At 31.9% G+C, this 18,941-nt stretch overlaps 2 protein-coding genes across 3 annotated transcripts; one reads left to right on the top strand and one right to left on the bottom strand.

The window, feature by feature from the left end:
* Positions 1–72: 72 nt before the first annotated feature.
* On the bottom strand, positions 73–12,244 carry LOC134701830 (angiopoietin-2-like). Its single transcript, XM_063562948.1, has 10 exons — positions 12,155–12,244; positions 9,597–9,635; positions 8,260–8,336; positions 7,050–7,121; positions 5,774–5,870; positions 4,555–4,646; positions 3,528–3,596; positions 2,866–3,097; positions 1,530–1,651; positions 73–186 (listed from the first exon to the last, which is right to left on the bottom strand). The coding sequence occupies exons 1-10, from the start codon at positions 12,174–12,176 to the stop codon at positions 73–75; spliced, it is 936 nt and encodes a 311-aa protein (XP_063419018.1). The 5' UTR covers positions 12,177–12,244.
* A 3,674-nt stretch (positions 12,245–15,918) lies between these two features.
* On the top strand, positions 15,919–18,420 carry LOC134701840 (ataxin-8-like). Of its 2 annotated transcripts, XM_063562959.1 has the most exons (3): positions 15,919–16,055; positions 17,635–17,700; positions 18,010–18,420. In XM_063562959.1, exons 1-3 carry the CDS (start codon positions 15,953–15,955, stop codon positions 18,258–18,260), a joined length of 420 nt encoding a protein of 139 aa, XP_063419029.1. In that variant the 5' UTR covers positions 15,919–15,952; the 3' UTR covers positions 18,261–18,420. The 2 variants fall into 2 exon arrangements, with proteins under 2 accessions (XP_063419029.1, XP_063419030.1); XM_063562960.1 differs by lacking the exon at positions 17,635–17,700.
* The last annotated feature ends 521 nt before the right edge of the window (positions 18,421–18,941 follow it).

Genomic DNA, 18,941 nt, shown 5'->3' with positions numbered 1-18,941 from the left:
GAAATAGATAACATGCCATAACCTTTACTTATTTTGAGATATTAAATTAAGTCAGAATCTATAAAAATACTATTATAGTGTTTTATTACCTAGCCAATACTCTGTCTGAACAGTACCAAACCCAGTTTTATACTCCGAACAAGTTCTATAAAAATCTTCTGTTCCATTTATCCTTCTCTGTATAACCTAAAATTATTCCTCTCCTATGTTATTTATCTACTGAATGACATTTAGTATTCTACCAATTAGATGTTATTTACTTGTTTATGTATTTATTAGTATGTAACGACGAGGACACACTGTATTGAAATGAGTGAAAGTAATGATTCGGGATTTTTATGCAGCACTGAAGTGCTCCTTACATTACATATGTTATATAACTTTTTTCTCCTCCGTTGGATCTTTATTTTAATTGGGATTAGAAATTCGCTAACGCTGACATGTACTTGTTTAAAGTCTAGTCAGTTTTGTTATTGTTGGTAGTGTCCCTCCTTGGCAAGTTCAAAACAACTCTTTGTTATAATGTTTATATTACTAGTAAATTTAAGCAAATATATTTATCATCACTTCGTAAATTTTACGGACGCCATCACGAGTTGGTTGACCGTTATGGAATAACCGTTTCACAGATGATATCGGATATGTTCCTTATGTCGCAACTACAATCCCCTTCCCTTCCATGAAAGTGACCTACCGAATTAGACTACTTACCGGATTTGATATAACATGACCAACACGACGGGTGCCACATGTGGAGCAGGATCTGCTTACCCTTCCGGAGCACATAGCTGAGATCACCCCAAGTTTTGGTGGGGTTCGTGTTGCTAATCTTTAGTTTTCTTTGTTGTGTCATGTGTACTATTGTTTGTCTGTTTGTCTTTTAATTTTTACACAAAATAAACAAGACACAAAGGACAAAAATGTAAACACTATATTTCTACAGGATACAGTACAGATATTAATTAAACAATGCGAAATAGAATCGTAAGAATTGATTTTTTTTCGTATTACATTAAACGAAACATGAAATACACATTTTGATCAACCAAAATAATAGGATTGATTTGATTTCGATATATATTCTTGTTAACCTGTTACCAATACTAGCTATCTGTGTTTAAAATCACGAGAAACATGTGTTACTTGTCTTGGTTCGTTAAATAACTGGATAGTCGTTTAATCAGTAAATTTATTGAATGTGTCTTGAAATCTCTATTGCAACAGTTTGATGGAGTTAGAATTTGCATGCACTTACTCTTTGGCCACACACGGTCTCGATTATTACTGGGGTCAGAATTTTTCTCGTTTTTTTCATGACTTGTATATTTAAAATTGATTTACAATTAATTAACATCTTTATACTACGATTGCTTCTTATTTACCATATTATCAAGGTCAAAGTGCAAACCGGGTTTCATGCAACTCAAAATGAATAATGTAATGTAACAGCAGCACTTGGAAGATATTAAAGTCAGTTGAAGGCAAACCACATAAAATGTAAACGCTCTAAAAACATATTGTAAGTTTACCGTCCATTTGTTTCCTCCTCTCATTATACAGAACACTGATATTTCCTGAGAACTTCCTTTTGGAATGATAGTGTACACTCCATCTTTATCTGAGGCTATATCAGCACATTCTGTAGGCGGTCCTTTGAAAACAAATCATAATTGTGTAAATTGTACGGAAAAGTCATCGAAGATACCTGTATCATAATTTTGTTTACCAGATACTTGTTTCGTCTTTATATACGAACAGAATCGCCCGAATAAAACTTGTATGGCCAATCAATTTAAAGTCCGTTGTCGAAGAGCATTGCGTAACAAACATTTTATGCAAAATATAGCAGCCGTAGTAAATTATTGAGGTAGCTGTATGATGAGGAAAAATTTTGCTGTTAATGATTAAACTTTCATATAAATGGATGTTTCCTTTTTATTGAATTATAATGAAAATCAATTAACAATAAAACAAACATCAGCTGAATTCCAAAAAAACAAATAGTTGATAATGATACATTTCGGTTAGATAAGACAGATGACGGACAATTTTTACTTATAATCAAGTCAAAAAGATCTTATGTTTGAAGTCTGTTCGTCTCTGTTTATTATTCAGTTCCTCAGTCAGCAGTCCATTATGACTCATTATGACTTCATAGTCATTTATCTTAAACCTTTGTGGTGTATTCAGCTTGTGATTTCTTGCCATTAAAGTTATTATGAAAGAAGCTATACACGTTTGACATGAAATTATTTTTAATAACATATTTTCAGCAAATATCCGTATACATTGGGTTTTAAACTCTAGTTTTCTGGTTATTTCTTTTTTTTCTCACAACAAAGCGTAAAATACGGTTCACTTATGCATAATATCGATCATATGCAGGAGAACACCATATCTTGAATCGTATATTCGTTTGAGTATTTTAAAGTTGATAATTCGACATTTATTGAAACTTACTATTAGACATTTAAAGCAAAGACACTTCTGGAACAAAAAGAAAGAAAGTATAGAGATGTATCAACTCCGTCTAAAAGTTATGTGCTTTGCACATGTGCTGTATTTTTAAATCAAACGTCTTTATAAGGTATAGTGTTGGTGTTAAATCCTTCATCAAAAATGGCAATTTTGGAGTCTTTTTTTACATGTAAAAATTCATAAAAGTTTTAAGTCCCCGGTACAATGCATATACAATTTCCTCAAATTGATTATTTGAATAAAACAAAATCTGCAGATAATCATTAACTTATAATCTGTTCTTAAGTTGTAGTTTTATTTGTATATTGTGTATGAAAATCAAGACATGTGTTGCAGATTTTAATTACACAAAGTATCCCAATGTAAGTAATATAGTACTTTAAATACCTGAAGACATTGTTGTAGTTCTAGTGGTACTTTCAGAGACGTGAACAGGTGTTGTTTGAGTACTATTAGAGACGTGAACAGGTGTTGTTTGAATAGTCGATTGGACTTGTCCATGCAGACGGTCAATGTCGTTACAAAGATTATTGTCGCAGCATGATAGCTGTGATGTTGACCTGGATTGCTTAATAGATCGGCGTCCAACGATAGGTTTATTAAACTGGACATCGCAAATCTGTGAAATAAATGAACTACTTGTTTGAAATGAGCTTTTATAAACAAAACAAAAACAAATAGTCCAAGATATATAAATATTTTGGTTTTGGAAATCATTAAAGATAACGTGTCATGTATATGCTGTTCTTTGTAATGCTTCAGGGGATCGCTAAATGGATTTGGGAGGATGTATATATCGACTCATTTTGTCAATACATGAACGTTATACGAGACCATCGAGGTGTTGTTTTGGGAGATTAATTTTCTCAAAGGCTTACAAAGATTTTACTTTTAACATCAAATTTATTCTTATTTTTATTTACAGATTAATCTCAAATTTTCAGGGCTATAGTAGATCCGACCTCATTCACATCTTTATAATCGGTTTATCTGCTAATCCATGTATGCCATAGTTTTATAATTTAGTGCAATGTACAAGATGAACTTACATGCTTAACTTTACATCCACTATTGTAAAACTTTTCTCCAAAATAAGACTTTTCTTCTAAATAGCACATCTAAAAAGATAAATAAACAATACTGCAATTGGCTCATCGTTTCATTGTTTCAGTTCCCAACTCATCTGTTACAATTTCTATATTTCTCAATTCAATTCACAAGGGACTTATGTCAAAAACTTTAGTAGGGTTCGTGTTGCTCAATCTTTGGCTTTTATGGTGTGCGCCGTTTTTTTTTCCCCATAGGATAGTCAATCTTTTTATGACTTAAAGGGTTTGAAAATTTCTTTGATGTTTCTCTTGAACTTTGTCTTGATTTCTGACCTCACCAGTTAAAATACAAAATCAAACAAATGTGTCAACAGAGAAAGGCATATGACAGTTTTTATCCAGTCGACGAGTTTCATTTTTTCGAGCTTCTGAAATGTTTGATTTAGCCATTTGGTCAGGGACTTTCTTTTTTGAATTTTCCTGGGAGTTCTTTTTTATTTTAACTTTTTTTATATACATTAAATTCATAACATTGATAACAGATAAGTTTCCCTACAGTCAACCATCTTAACTTTACTATTAAAATGTGGTGATCGTTAGTAATGGAATAGTTGATCTTATTACAAATAATCATCTTTTTACCGATTCAAAAACATCGTTGGCTTTCAAATGTTCGCTTTTGAACGTTCCTGATGAATGTAAATAAAACAAATCTTTCGAACGCGTTCAATTTATAGTGTTGTTTTCATTTTCTTATATTGAATGCTTGAAATAAATAATCGAAAAGTAACAAAATTACAAGGAGAAGAAAATTTGAATTTCTTCTTTTTGTAATTTAATCAAAACGAAGTCCAATTAAAACGAAGTCCAAATTAAGATAACACTTAATATAAGATAAGAAAATGTTGCATGATTACTAATCAACCAGTATTAGTATCGACGAAGTGCTAGTAGATAATAATAATAAAAATAAACTGCAGTCCTTGAATGAAAAAATGTAAATAAGAGCCAACAAAACTGATCTTACCTCAAAACTTTCACAGAAAGATACAGTATGGCAGGATTCAGGTCTCTGCTGACCAGAACAAGCGTAACATAAAGTTCCATTCTTCGTATCATCTAGAGGAGTCAAATAAAGATGCATATAATAGATATAGGAAGATGTGGTGTGAGTGCCAAAGAGACAACTCTCCATCCAAATAACAATTTAAAAATTAAACTATTATAGGTTAAAGTACGGCCTTCAACACGGAGCCTTGGCTCACACCGAACAACAAGCTATAAAGGGCCCCAAAATTACTAGTGTAAAACCATTCAAACGGGATATAAGTTTATATTTAAAACACAATAACAATTCCAATCTAAATCAAAATTCAACTTATTTTCAAAATAATTGTTGTAGTAACGAATTTATTAGTTTGACGCTGTTGTTTTTTAAATTTCAAATATACACTTTTTACTTGTACTGCTTCTGAAATTTAACATCCGCAAAGTATAACTGAAGCAGTCACTCTTTATTATTAAACATAAGTATTCCAACCCATTTTTTAAAATTTTTATTAGGAACCCAAAGATTTCAAAGTACATGGTATCACAACACATATTTTAATTTTATTAAGAACCCAAAGAGTTCAATTTCTTAGATAACATTTTATTTTTTGTATTTGATTTTTAATTGTTGCGTGAGGTTTTTCTTTTATATTGTTACTGATACGAAAGATCTTCGGCTTCATAAGCATACGTTCTAGCTATAAATAGAATGTTCCAGACGAAGTTTGACATACAAATGTGTTTCAAATGCATACTTCGACATTTAAGTTTACTGTAATACAAAACCTATAATTTCCGATGATAAACTGTGTGTGTACTGACTTATGTAGACACAAATTACAGTATTCCCTTATAATTTCATATACACGTTTACGAAAATACATGGTTAATTGCAATTTTAACCTGTAATTTGACTCAAACTGCGCGGTTATTTGAATTTCAGAAGTGGAACCAATAGAAATGATTGTGATCAATATAATGTAACGAATACTAAATCAAAATAATAATTGAGCATAAATTCAATACAGCAAAACAAAAAAAAATAAACCAAACCCCTTACATAAATGTAAAATCCCAAAACAAAACTAAAGCAGCAAAATCAACTAAACAAGAATGAACTATCTCAATTCCAAATAAAACATAAAAAGAAGCACAAACACAAAAAGACAAACGTAAAATTTAGGCGATAAGATTACCTTGTTCACCACATCCATTGGTGTTACAGAGATCTGTCGAACAGCAACTCAGACAAGGCTGATTTGTACCCACTCCTACACTGCTGGTGTCGCATACCTGAAACAATTGTTTGATAGTACCATACATTAATCAGTTACTAGTCTAGTAACTCAGATACCAGAATAGTAGAGTTAAGTTTATTGAATAAAATTACTTGAGCGAGAAACTGAGTTTTATGTTCAATTAACGTCTGGAATTAAATGTGTCTTGAAGTGTAAAACATACAATTCAAGTTCAACATTAAAGTAACTTTCTTTCAAATATTAAGTAAACCAATTTATAAGTATTTCAAATATATGTAGTCTGTTTAACATAAACGTCGTGAAGATGAATTCCTTGTAATGCCTATTGATCATGCTAAATAATCAGATCTTACTTTCGGAGCAATATCTACTTACCTTTCCAAAGCAACTCAACAAAGTTTTTGCAGGTATTGTCTGACGTTTTTAGTTCATTATAACTTATCTTTGGAAAGAATATACCCAATAAATATTTTATCGGGTCTGACAACATTATCATGACAAAATGAGAAGCTGCAATTATAATTGAAGACAATATAAAAAGAAGATGTGAAATGTTTACTAATGAGACAACTCTTCACATAAGACCAGACGACACAGAAGTTGACAATTATAGGTCATTGTATGGCCTTCAACAATGAGCAGAGCTCATCCCTCAGAGTAAGCTATATAAGACCTCGAAATGACATGTTCAAAACAAATTAATCGAGGCAATAAACAGCCTAATTTATGAACATAATAATGTAAACCAAATATGTACATAGAAACAACCACCCGATTAACATGCTCCTGGCCTGAGACAGGTACACACGGAATGTGGATGGGATTAACATACAAGCTACTCTCCTCTAGCCTGAGACAGTCTAGTATCAGTACAACATAAGAACAACATATGAAAAATAAGGCTTAACTTATTTGAAGAATGCAAATTCAAATTCATCTTACAAAACACGTGACCGGATACATGTACATTCCAATAACAAAAAGACACTAATTACTGATCTTAGAGTACTTGCAGTTATTGACAGATAGTTCAAAGCCACTGACAACTTATAAAAAAATCATAAATCTAAGAATTAATTACCAATCAGTTTTGATTTATGATGACAATGATTATCTATTTAAAATATTGTGATCAATATTTCTCAGCGACAATGGTAAGTGAATACGTCATTTTAGATGGCTTTTAAATATCTAAATGGAATATGATATTTACCTGCGGTGTCATACATCCAACATTGTATATAATGTCCCCGTTTGACTTTGCTTCTCGTTCCAACCCGCAAATCTGTTGAAAATCAATATTTTTTTAATTCCTCAAACAAAACATACATTCAAGTGAGAGGTTCAGCTAGTTAAAAAAAGTTAAATACATAATTTTATATATAAGGAAACGCTTTTACCAAATCAAGATTGACAGTTGTGTTCTATTTGTTTGGTGTATTTGAACTTGTGATTATGAAATTTGATAAGGAACTTTTCGATTTGAAATTTCCTTGGAGTTCGATTTTTTTGTTTTTGTCACTTTTTATCATAAATATTATGAGTTGTTCACATCTTGTTACATCGCAAAAACATGCATCTAACTGTTTACGTGTAAAACAAGTTCTTCATTTTTTTTTGTGTGTGTTACCAAACTTTTATTGTTTGTCATATGTTATAAAAAAAGAAGATGCGTTATGATTGCCAATGAGAAAACTGTCCACAAGAGACCAAAATGACACAGAAACTTACAACTATAGGCCACCGTACGGTTTTCAGCAATGAGCAAAGCGCATACCCATTCACCCATAGTCAGCAAGGCCCCGAAATTACAATGTAAAACAATTCAAACGAGAACGGCTTATTTATACAAATAGGTCGAAAAAAATATTCCCTTGAATTCCCTTGAATTTGACAGTTGTAGGTAATTAATCCTACATTTTATTGCATTTAAAGTTTTCAGTGCCATGATTATATGTCTTGGGTATTTCAAAGCACCATTATTTTTTTATTTGGGATTTCTATGGAATATTTTGTAATCTTAAGATTAAATGGTGACTAAGCCTTGTACACAGATAAAATATGTGAAGAAATTTGATTGGTTCCAGTGATGGTTATTTTCTTATATGCAATAAAATGTTATGTGAATTTTTTTTCTATAGTACTTGACAGGATACAACTTTACTCATGCCAAATTTCTTTATTTAAAACAAAGATAAAGTCTACACATTTTTTTTTGGAAAGTGCAAATTTAACAAAGACTAATAGGGGAAAATCAATGGTGTGATAACACATATATAATATATGTTCCTAAATAGAACCTTCTCTCTGCACGCTGTTGTTTTTTTGTTTTTTGGTAAACTGTATGATGAAAGTTTAAGCTATTAATCGTAAAAAAAACCGAGAAGTTGAACAAATCTGAAGATATGTTTTACAGTATTTACCTGATTGTCTTTACATTTTCTGACCTGTTCGCAGAATCGAGGATGACTAATGTTTTGACAGTCAAAACATGTTAATGCTGTTTAAAAATAGGAAAATTGAAAATTACTCCTGTACATGTGATTATTAAAAAACACATACAGCATATCAATATATACCATAGAGATAAATATAGAGAGTTTGTTAGGATCAATTATACTTTTATCAATCTTAAAAAAATACCTAATAAGATAATAGTAATCAAAGATACCAGGATTATAATCTAATACACCAGACGCGCGTTTGGTCTACATAAGATTCATCAGTAACGCTTAGATCAAAATAATTATAAAACCAAAAAAGAACGGCTTAAGGTAATCTGTTCCTGGTATAAGAACATCCTTAGTTTTTTGTAAAATACACAGATTTGTAAACAGGAAATTTATAAAATAGACCATATAATTGATATTCATGTCAACACTAAAGTGCTGACTACTGGGCTGGTGATACCCTCGGAGACAAAACGTCAACCAGCAGTGGCATCGACCTAGTGATGTAAATAGTTATAAAAGGTACCAGGATTGTCATTTAATACGCCCGACGCGCGTTTCGTCTCATAAATCAGTGACGCTCAGATCAAACTAGTTATGAAACCAAAGTACAAAGTTGCAGAGCATTGATGACCCAAATATATTGGTTAAACTGTCATTACCATTATTATCCATACATTGTTGTAGCAGGTGAATCATAAAGTAAGTGTGTTAACCTTTAACTTCAATAAAGATTAATGTAATTCGCTAGTTAAAGTCTGGAATTTTAGAAAATCATTATTGCATATATACATTGTATGTTCTATTTTCCATCCTTGTATGTGACAAAGTGTTCCTAACAGATAAATCCAAGTTTTTCTGTTAACATTTCATGTTACCTTTTCAATTTAATATCAAGAGGCAAGACGCTTGGTAACCTTGTTGTCAAAATAGCACCACAAAAGATTCCTCGCCAAAATACATTTTTACAGTCATAATTCACTGTTTTCTTACTTCACCTTACATCATCTCATTGAGATACTACAAATATTTTGAGCTGTCTTCTAATAGTTATCAAAGGTACCAGGATTGTAATTTAATGCGGCAGACGCGCGTTTCGTCTACATAAGACTCATCAATGACGCTCAGATCAAAACAGTTAAAAAGCCAAACAAATAAAAAGTTAAAGAGCATTGAGGACCCACAATTCCAAAAAGTTGTGCCAAATACGGCAAAGGTAATCTACTCCTGGGAGTAAGAAAATCCTTAGTTTTTCGAAAAATTCAAAGTTTTGTAAACAGAAAAATTGTAAAATTGAATATATATCTTACCAAAAGTAGATTTGCTGAACAGTGCTAACAGAATAAAGACTGAAACAAAAAGTAAACATTGTGATAATCTAATAAAATTAACGGTACCAATTTTCTTGCACCAGATGCGCATTTCGACAATACATGTCTCTTCAGTGATGCTCGTGGCCAAAATATTTGAAATCCAAAGCATATATAAAAGATGAAGAGCTATAATACAAAAGGTCCAAAAAGTATAGCCAAATCCTTGAAATGTTCCTAAATTCCTAAATGTTTCATTACTTCAGTCTAACTGTCTTAACAATACAATACTCCAACCAGAATGTTTGCTCATGCATTATTATTATCAAGATTGCAATAGGAAAACATGTGAACGCGGGGTTTCAGTCTATACGTGATATATAGTTGAACTAATTATAGATTTTAGGAATACAATTGTTTGCGCCGGACACGAGTTTCGTCTACGAAATACTCATCAATGACACTCGAATAAATACAAAGTTAAAAAGGTCAAATCAAAAACGAATTCGAAGAGTATTGAGAACCAAACCTTTCGAAAGGTTTTGCCGAATACATTTAAATTATATGATTTATCATATACAACATTTTGTTTCCGATCAGAAACTTGACCGTGACAAAATATAAACAAAGTCGGACTGGTCTTCATTATTGGCTACTATGGTGAATTTAGTCATGCATATGATGTACGTATTTCTCAGTTGAAACTATATTCAAGAGCGGATTTTTGTTGTCATGATTAATTTGAGAAAAGGTGGCTTCAAGGAACCTATAGAACCAATAATTCCTAGTGGTAAAGTTAAAGTTGTCCTTTTGCAATCTTTATGGACGTCTTTGTGATTTGTTAACTTTTATGAAATATCTATGTCCCAGATTAACATTAGTATGTGAACTTTTCGTGTTAATAATATTAGTGCCACATGTGAACAAAAAACAAAGTTCATCGTCTAATGCGTCTGTTCAACTATTTGTTGAAGTGTTTGGTTTGCACCTAGTTAATCATAAAACGTTTTGTAGATCTATTATATCTATCCGTCTTGTGGACTTGTGAAGTTGATTTTTTTACGTTGGTTCCTTTAGCCTTTTTTTCAAGAAGTAAATCAACAAAAATACGAATCTCTAAAGAAAATTCACACAAATGAATTTCGAAATTGTTTGTACTTCCCTCGCCGGGATTCGAACTTATGCTACTAAGATGTCATAACACCAAATCGCCTGCACTGTGTCCAACGCGATAGACCTCTCGACTACGCAGACCGGGTGTTACTTTTCCTCGTCAGTTTAAATCTGGCGTCGTAACACAGTACATACTATATTAGGCATGCAGATGAAATTGTTACAAATCAGCCGAATTATCTATTGCAAAGGATCTTACAAATAAATGTAAGATAAGTACGTCTGAACCATTGACGACTGTACAACATATGTTTTCCATCGGATCACCCACAGTGATGGTGATATAAGGCTGAAATACATTTTGTAGATATAATTCATCTAAACATCAGCCCAATGATATTAGATTAAATATCTATACATCGTTTTCAGGTGTCAATCTTAATATCAATGCAAAATCAACATCCTATAAATTATACATCCTATAAACAGTTGTTATTCATTCGTTTGATGGGTTTGAATTTTTTGATTTGCCATTTGATTTGAGACTTTCTTTTTGAATTTTCCTTGGAGTTCAGTATTTTTGTGTTTTAACTTTTTACTAAAACTTTTTATGTACATGCAATGTAAAATAGGTAGTCTTCTTGCTACTGATTTGAATAAAAGATACTATAAATACCCAACTTGGTTTGTTTGTAAGCTAAACGTATGCTACCGATTATTCTGCGCATAAAGAATTGTATGAACTTTCATTCAGTACACCCAGTACAAAAAGTTTATAATCCAAACATATCAAAAACAGCTGTATTATTCAAACCCAATAACAAACTATACATAACAAACAAATTAATAATCACGTATTTGCCAAAGGAACTTTCCGTTCTATTATAATTTCAATCACATAACTTATCAACTGAACATTTACCAGTAAATGTTATTATTTAAAATAAACAATACTTGAAACAATCATGTTTCCTGAGTTAATGATGTGTATTGGTGATATAATAAACAATACAGTATATATAGTTACAAAAACAAATAAGAAACAACAGTTTTCACATATTAATTTATATATAAAACACTCGACTCAGGCACACCTCTACAAAGTAAAAAAAAGGGATACTGTGAGTAGGCTAAATATATCGAGCTGAACTGCAGGAGGCACCAAGGGACGGTGCTATATGGCATGGTGGGTGCATATTGAAATGTGTATCAGGATATTAATGATATGGTAAGATATATAATGCAATAATCCGTGCAGAAAGGAATTCAATAAATATATCTTTATCTAATTTAAAAAAAATGAAAACCGTTATGTTAAACATAGAACGATTAACCTTTTTCTAACCTTTAATGATCCACGATATCTTGAATTTAAAATGCAATTTTATAGATCTTTATAGTTCAAATTGTAATCAAAGAAGGCACATGAACAAATTTCAACTTACAATGACACCGTAAAGTTTCCATTAAACTTTGTTGTCTCTTATCTTGATTGTCTTTAAAAGGAATTTCTAATCTTTATGCTTATCTGTTTCAAACATTGAGGGAAAATTTATCAAAGGTACCATGCTTATCATTTAATACACCAGACCCGTGTATCGTCTTCATAATACGCATTAATGACGCTCAGATAACAATAATAGAAAGCCAAACAAGTATAAGGTAAAATAACATTGAGTATCAAACATTGTAGGAAAAAGATAAGTCAGACGCAAATTATTAACTAAATTAATCTATCACTGCATTGTTTCCACAATTGAAATAAAGTACTTTTTTCTTATTCGTTTATTAATCATCTTTACGTTCTATCATTTTTTTCATATCGATTAATTTCACGTTAGGCTTGGTGGACACGACTACCTTACAACAGTGTGTATTGATTACAGTGATTAAGTACTCAATTCGGTGTTATGCCGTACTTTTGTGATCATACAACTGTTCAAATCAACAATGTTCTATTTCTCAAACGCATGTATATGTAATGGTCACAATAAATCAGGAGTACAAATTAACTGACAAACTATAATATCAACCTAAAAAGGACTTCAAGTCAGGAACCTGTAATTCAGTGGTTGTCGTTTTTTTTTGTGTTACATATTTTTTTTTCGTTAATTTTTTATACAAATAAGGCCGTAAGCATTTTCGTTTAAATTGTTTTACATTGTCATGTCGGGGCCGTTTATAGCTGACTACACGGTATGGGCTTTGCTCATTGTTGAAGACCGTATGGTGACCTATAGTTGTTAATGTCTGTGTCATTTTGGTCTCTTGTGAACAGTTGTCGCATTGGCAACCATACCACATACATGTATATTTGTTATATTCAATCCACATTACGCGTAGCACAATAACTGGTTAAGGGAAGAGGACTCTCTTAATAACATGTTTCATTTACCAAAAGTCTTAACCATACCAAACTGACATATAACATGAATTCATATCTTATATATACAAAGTGTTAAGACCCTTGTTCGTCTTTCAATACTGTATATTTTACTACAAAAGTGAATATACCTGATTGGGAACGTCTGCAGATTTATCGAATAGTTTACCAATTGGAAGTTTACAAAACAAAATAATATAAAAAAAAGTATGATCAACACAGATACAAGTATGTTGTCTTAGGGAGTGATAAATCGTACTTTGTAAAGAATCACTCCAACAAAAAGTTCTTTTAAAATTACATTATCAAGATGCGTGATTTTTTGATTGACAACATATTTGTTACGTGTGACGGACGTGTTTATCCACAGAATGTTGGAAATTCCATAGTAACTAATTGTGTCCCTCTTCTCGCCGACTTGTTCCTTTGTTATCATGAGGCTGACTTCATACAGGTACTCCTTAGGAAGAAAGATAAGACGTTAGGAATATCCTTTTACTTTACTTTCCGTTATATAAATGATGTTCTCACGTTAAATAATTCAAAATTTGGTGACTGTTGAATGCACCTATCCGATCGTACTAAAGATAAAGGATACATTAGATACAGTTAAGTGTGCATCCTATTCTGACCAACATATAAATTGAAAATGATGGTCGGTTGCAAACAAAACTTTACGACAAAAGAGATGAGTTTAGCTTCCAAATTATGAACTTTCAATCTCTATGAAGTAACATTCTAACACCGTCTGCATACGGAGATGATATCTCCCATTTGATACGAACGTCCCGGGCTTGTATTTTCTACAATAATTTTTTTTATAGAGGGTTGCTGCTTTCAAGGAAGCTTTTGAACCAAGTGTTCCAATTAAACTCATGATAGATACCAGAATTGAAACTTCGTATTAACGCCAGACGCGAGTTTTGTCTACAAAAGACTCATCAGTGACGCTCGAATCAAAAATTGAGCATTAAGGACCAAAAATTCCTAAACGATTTGCCAAATACAGCGTAAGTAATCTATTTCTGAGGAAGAAAAGCCTTGTTACTTAGTATCGGTAATGTTCGAAATTGTTATGTCAATCATAAGAAAATGATACTTAGTTTGGCCGTATTCATTTCGGCCTATTGTAATAACGTTTCTCTTTTGTAATTGTTATTGATCACCATGGACAACCATATAATGTCATACAATTAAGTTCAAGAACCATTTGGAAAGAACTTTATAACAAAAAACGCGTCTATCCTTAATATATGCACATCTGAAATATTTAAAAATTTGTATTGTCAGTAAAAGATTGAAGCAAGCCATGTCGCATTACATATAACAAATTTATAATTTTCATCCTGATAATATTAACATATTTGGCGTTTTTCAAATCGCTTATTTCTTATACAAATATATAATTAATGCACATATGTAGAATGAACCATGTGTTTGCTTTAAAACTAGCTCCGAATGAATTCAGGTGACTAAAGTAAACTAATCTTCAATTCCCAAATATCGGACCAAATATATACAGGTAACAAACAAAAACTGGGAAAATAAACTCCAAAGTAGAACAGCTCGACTTGTTGAACGACTCCCGCTATGCATGCACAATCTAGTATTCCAATTTTCACTCAGTAAAAGAGAAAACTAGGCAATGTCTTAACAAAATTGCTGCAGAAAGATTAAGTCTGCACACATATTTGAACGATAAGGATTTGTTAATGTATGAAATGGGTAGATTGTGTATGATTGTCAGAAAATTATCTAACTTGAAGAGACCAAACAATGCGGATGAAAACAACAATAGGTAACCTTTCATACTATGAATAATTGACCAATTAGTATTTGGTAAACGTCCTATATCAAATGTATTATTTTTAATGTAACATCAACTTTGTGCTCTTTTATCATTTCTGCTGAAATCTGTTTGACTTGTTATCTAAAGTATAATCGTTCCTTGTTTGACGAATGTTAAAAGAGTAGAGGCACTGCTGATAACACACAACATTTTATAATGAGATAATTCTTAATGTATGCCGCCTTTGCTATGGACATTTACATTTTATGATTATTTAAATCTTTCAGGCCCATGCAATCATCCATTTAAATTTGCAAAATAAATTAGTTTTATGTGATTTTATTGGAAATACTATTTCCGTAAAGCTTCTCATATGCCTACCAATAAAGGTTAACTAATTATTAAGACACTTATTTTTAATTTGTATGTATTTGTCATAACACAAGCAACACGACGGATGGCACATGTGGAACAGGATTTGCTTACACTTCCGAGCACCTGAGACCTCCCAAAGTTTTTGGTGGGGTTCGTGTTGCTTAGTTTTAAGTTTTCTATGTTGTGTCTTCTGTACTATTATTTTGTCTGTTTGTCTTTTTAATTCTTAGCCATGGCGTTGTCAATTCATTTTCCATCTATGAGTTTGACTCTCCCTCTGGTATCTTTCGACCATCTTAATTTGAAACAACTTTTTCTAGAATTTTGGATACTCAATGCTCTTCAACTTTGTACTTGTTTGGCAATATAAATATTTTGATATGAGCGTCACTGAAGAGTCTTATGTAGACGAAACGCACGTCTGGTGTACTAATAATTATGGAACCTTTGATAACTACAATCATTCCATGCAGTTATATATCTAAAATAAGTATGCCCTATAAAAAATGTTTGCTGCGTAGTATATGTATCTAGTTTAAATTATGAATAATTCAAACCTAATGGCCAAACTGTTTGACATTTATAAGTTTGACAGTAACAGCTGGATAATATGGAAATTTCTGTCATTAGTGACGAATATTATTTTCACAATATAAATATATTATACACAATTTACCAAGAAAAATCATTTTCAAAATGGTTTCAGTGGTAGCTGTATCTATCTGTTTAGTCCTACTCTCGGATATTTTATCTGCAGCTGTTGTTAAACATGACGATACAGTTGAGAAATCATTTTCGGGTAAGACATTTATTGATATAACAATATCACAAAACGTTCCACTTGGATATGAAAAAAACTAGAGATATAACTACTCTCCACAAGAAACCAAATGAAATAGTCACAAAGAGTTTAACAACTAAAAGTTATCGTACGATCTTTATCATTAAAACACGGAAAGACAAATATAAAAAATCCAACTAGAAAATAAATAGCCTGATTAAATACATACAAACAAGATCTTTATATCTTTAGAAGTGTTTATGAAAAGGTTTGATGCCAGAATCGATGTTGTTTACAGAGGAATTTGTATAATTTAACTGTTGTACTAGTGAATATGTTTTAGTCCCCCACCTTAGTAGCAACATACCAGCTTCACCTGCATATGGGATATATATTTTCCAACTTATTCGATATTCAAGAGCTTGCAGCTCCTACTCAGACTTTGTAAAACGTCATCAGTGTCTGAGTAGAAAGTTGATGAACCAGGGGTATGTCAAAGAACGTCTCGTCCTTTTTCTAAAAAAGTTCATCGGAAGGTACCAAGACCTTGTTGATAAATATTCCGTATCAACTTCTCAAATAATACACGATGGTCTTGATGTATAGATTCTGCGTACTGATGTTGTTTATCATCTTTACAATATGTTTTACTGTTCTTTTATTTGTCTTTGTTCTATTATCAATATTACTTTTACTGTTGAATGGTTTTATGTGATATCCGTTTGACATGGCTCGGTACTTATACATCTCGTTAATGTGTGTGTATTGGCTTTCATTTTTTGATGGTTTGTTTTGTATATGCGACTCTTTGTACTGCTTTTGTTCTTATTACGTGACTCTGTACTTTAAAAGATCCCGTCAGTATTATATAGTCTATTATATGTCATTATGATATATTTCTATTATGAATTACTATATACGTTGAACCATAAACGTCAAAATCATTCAATCGCGTAGTGGAATTAACTATTTTTTTATTCTCATATATTCTACCTATAACTTTTGGACTAGTTAAAATCTCGGTTATTTCTGTAATTTGTTCTTACATACTTTTGATTTTTTAACTCTGTATGCTTACATTACCTATGTAAATTTTAAAACTGTTTGTATGCACATTGAACGACAAATGTATGTGACGTATACAAATTTTATGACGTCAGACACTCAAGTCAATCCATGTGTTCGTAGATAGATGTTTTTGTGTTCTGTTAAATTGTCCCTTTTAAAATTGTTATGCAATGATGACTGATGTACCCATATTTTGACTATTTTATTAATTGTGACTGTTTATTTAACGCATCATGATGAGAATGTTATTAAAGAGAGAGGATTAGCGCTATAGAACCAGGTTTAATCCACCATTTTCTACATTTGAAAATGCCTGTACCAAGACAGGAATATGACAGTTCTTGTCTATTCGTTTTTGATGCGTTTTGTTATTTGATTTTGCCATGTGATAATGGACTTTCCGTATTGATTTTCCTCTGAGTTCAGTATTTTTGTGATTTTACTTTTTAGTAGACAAAAGGTTATAAACAAATGTATAGAATAAAATAAAATGCATTTAAATCACTCATATAATGCTTGTTCAATTTAGGTATGCCGTCACCATATGCACGGAGAAAACGTGTAGTAGAAATACACCGAGAGCCCAGTATTGCAAGTAAGATTATATGCTTACATAACTTTCGAATGAAATATTTATTGGAATAACCTGTTTTAATTGGTCACCTTTTACATAAAACAAATGAATACCATATCTTTTGTTATCATTTCATATGGTCTCTTTAACCATACATAATGATTTTTGAAATATTACATTCTGCCTACCATAAAAATGTCAACGCTATGTTAGGCATCTTTATCATTGGTATGTATCATTGAAGTTGAAAAAAACAAAATTCCTATGAAGGTTTTTACACACTTACTGTTTAATAAAACTGGGTGTTTATTATATGTTTTTTTAATATAGGATCCTTAGCGGAAACCCAAACCAATAAGAGGAGACTGTATACACATGCTCTTGGAAGACATATAAAAAACAAACGTTGGCAACAACAGCAGCAGCAACAGCAACAACAGCAACAGCAGCAGCAGCAACAACAACAACAACAACAACAACAACAACAACAACAACAACAACAGCAGCAGCAACAGCAGCAACAGCAGCAGCAGCAACAGCCGCAACAGCAACAGCAGCAACAGCCGCAACAGCAGCAATAGGAGTAACAGCCGCAACAGCAACAGCAACAGCAGTAGCAGCAGCATCTCCCCCTTTATCTATATAACAGACCAACTGACTTGCTATTCAACATGAGACTCAAAACTCATATTCCAATATCATGACCTGTATATTTTTCATTAAACAAAATACCAAACCTCATTTCAATCGTAATTTTGTCAATAAAAATCCACAAAACACTTAGTTCACTGAATAACAAAAAAGAAAAACCAACGGTGACAATAAATGTTTTGCATGTCTCTATATTCAATGTTAATTCGTTCTCTGATTTTAATATCGATTGGTAAACTACCATTGGTGACACTCCCGACACCGGTGTCACTTGATCTATGAGAATTTTTGTCTGAATCACAGTTGTTTTTGTTTTTGTTTACATACATGACATACTAGTAAATGAAAAAAAAACATGATATAAGCAAAAGTTTTATTTTGATCTATATTACACGAATGCTGATCGATTGTTTACCAAAATATCACAATGAAAATAACGCAATGAGTTTTCTGTCGTTAACATCGAGGCCATCCGATGAAAAGTCATTCAGTACATCTGTCATCCTGATACTCTGACATCTCATTTTCACGTAATAGGCGCAGTACAATCCACATATTTCCGAAAAGTTGGGTTGAAATGGACAGCGTGAAAAACAGTACAGAGGTCGATT

Source organism: Mytilus trossulus, unplaced genomic scaffold, assembly GCF_036588685.1.
Source record: "Mytilus trossulus isolate FHL-02 unplaced genomic scaffold, PNRI_Mtr1.1.1.hap1 h1tg000343l___fragment_2___debris__unscaffolded, whole genome shotgun sequence".
Taxonomy (NCBI): Eukaryota; Metazoa; Mollusca; class Bivalvia; order Mytilida; family Mytilidae; genus Mytilus; species Mytilus trossulus.
This window is presented reverse-complemented; position numbering and strand designations above follow the sequence as displayed.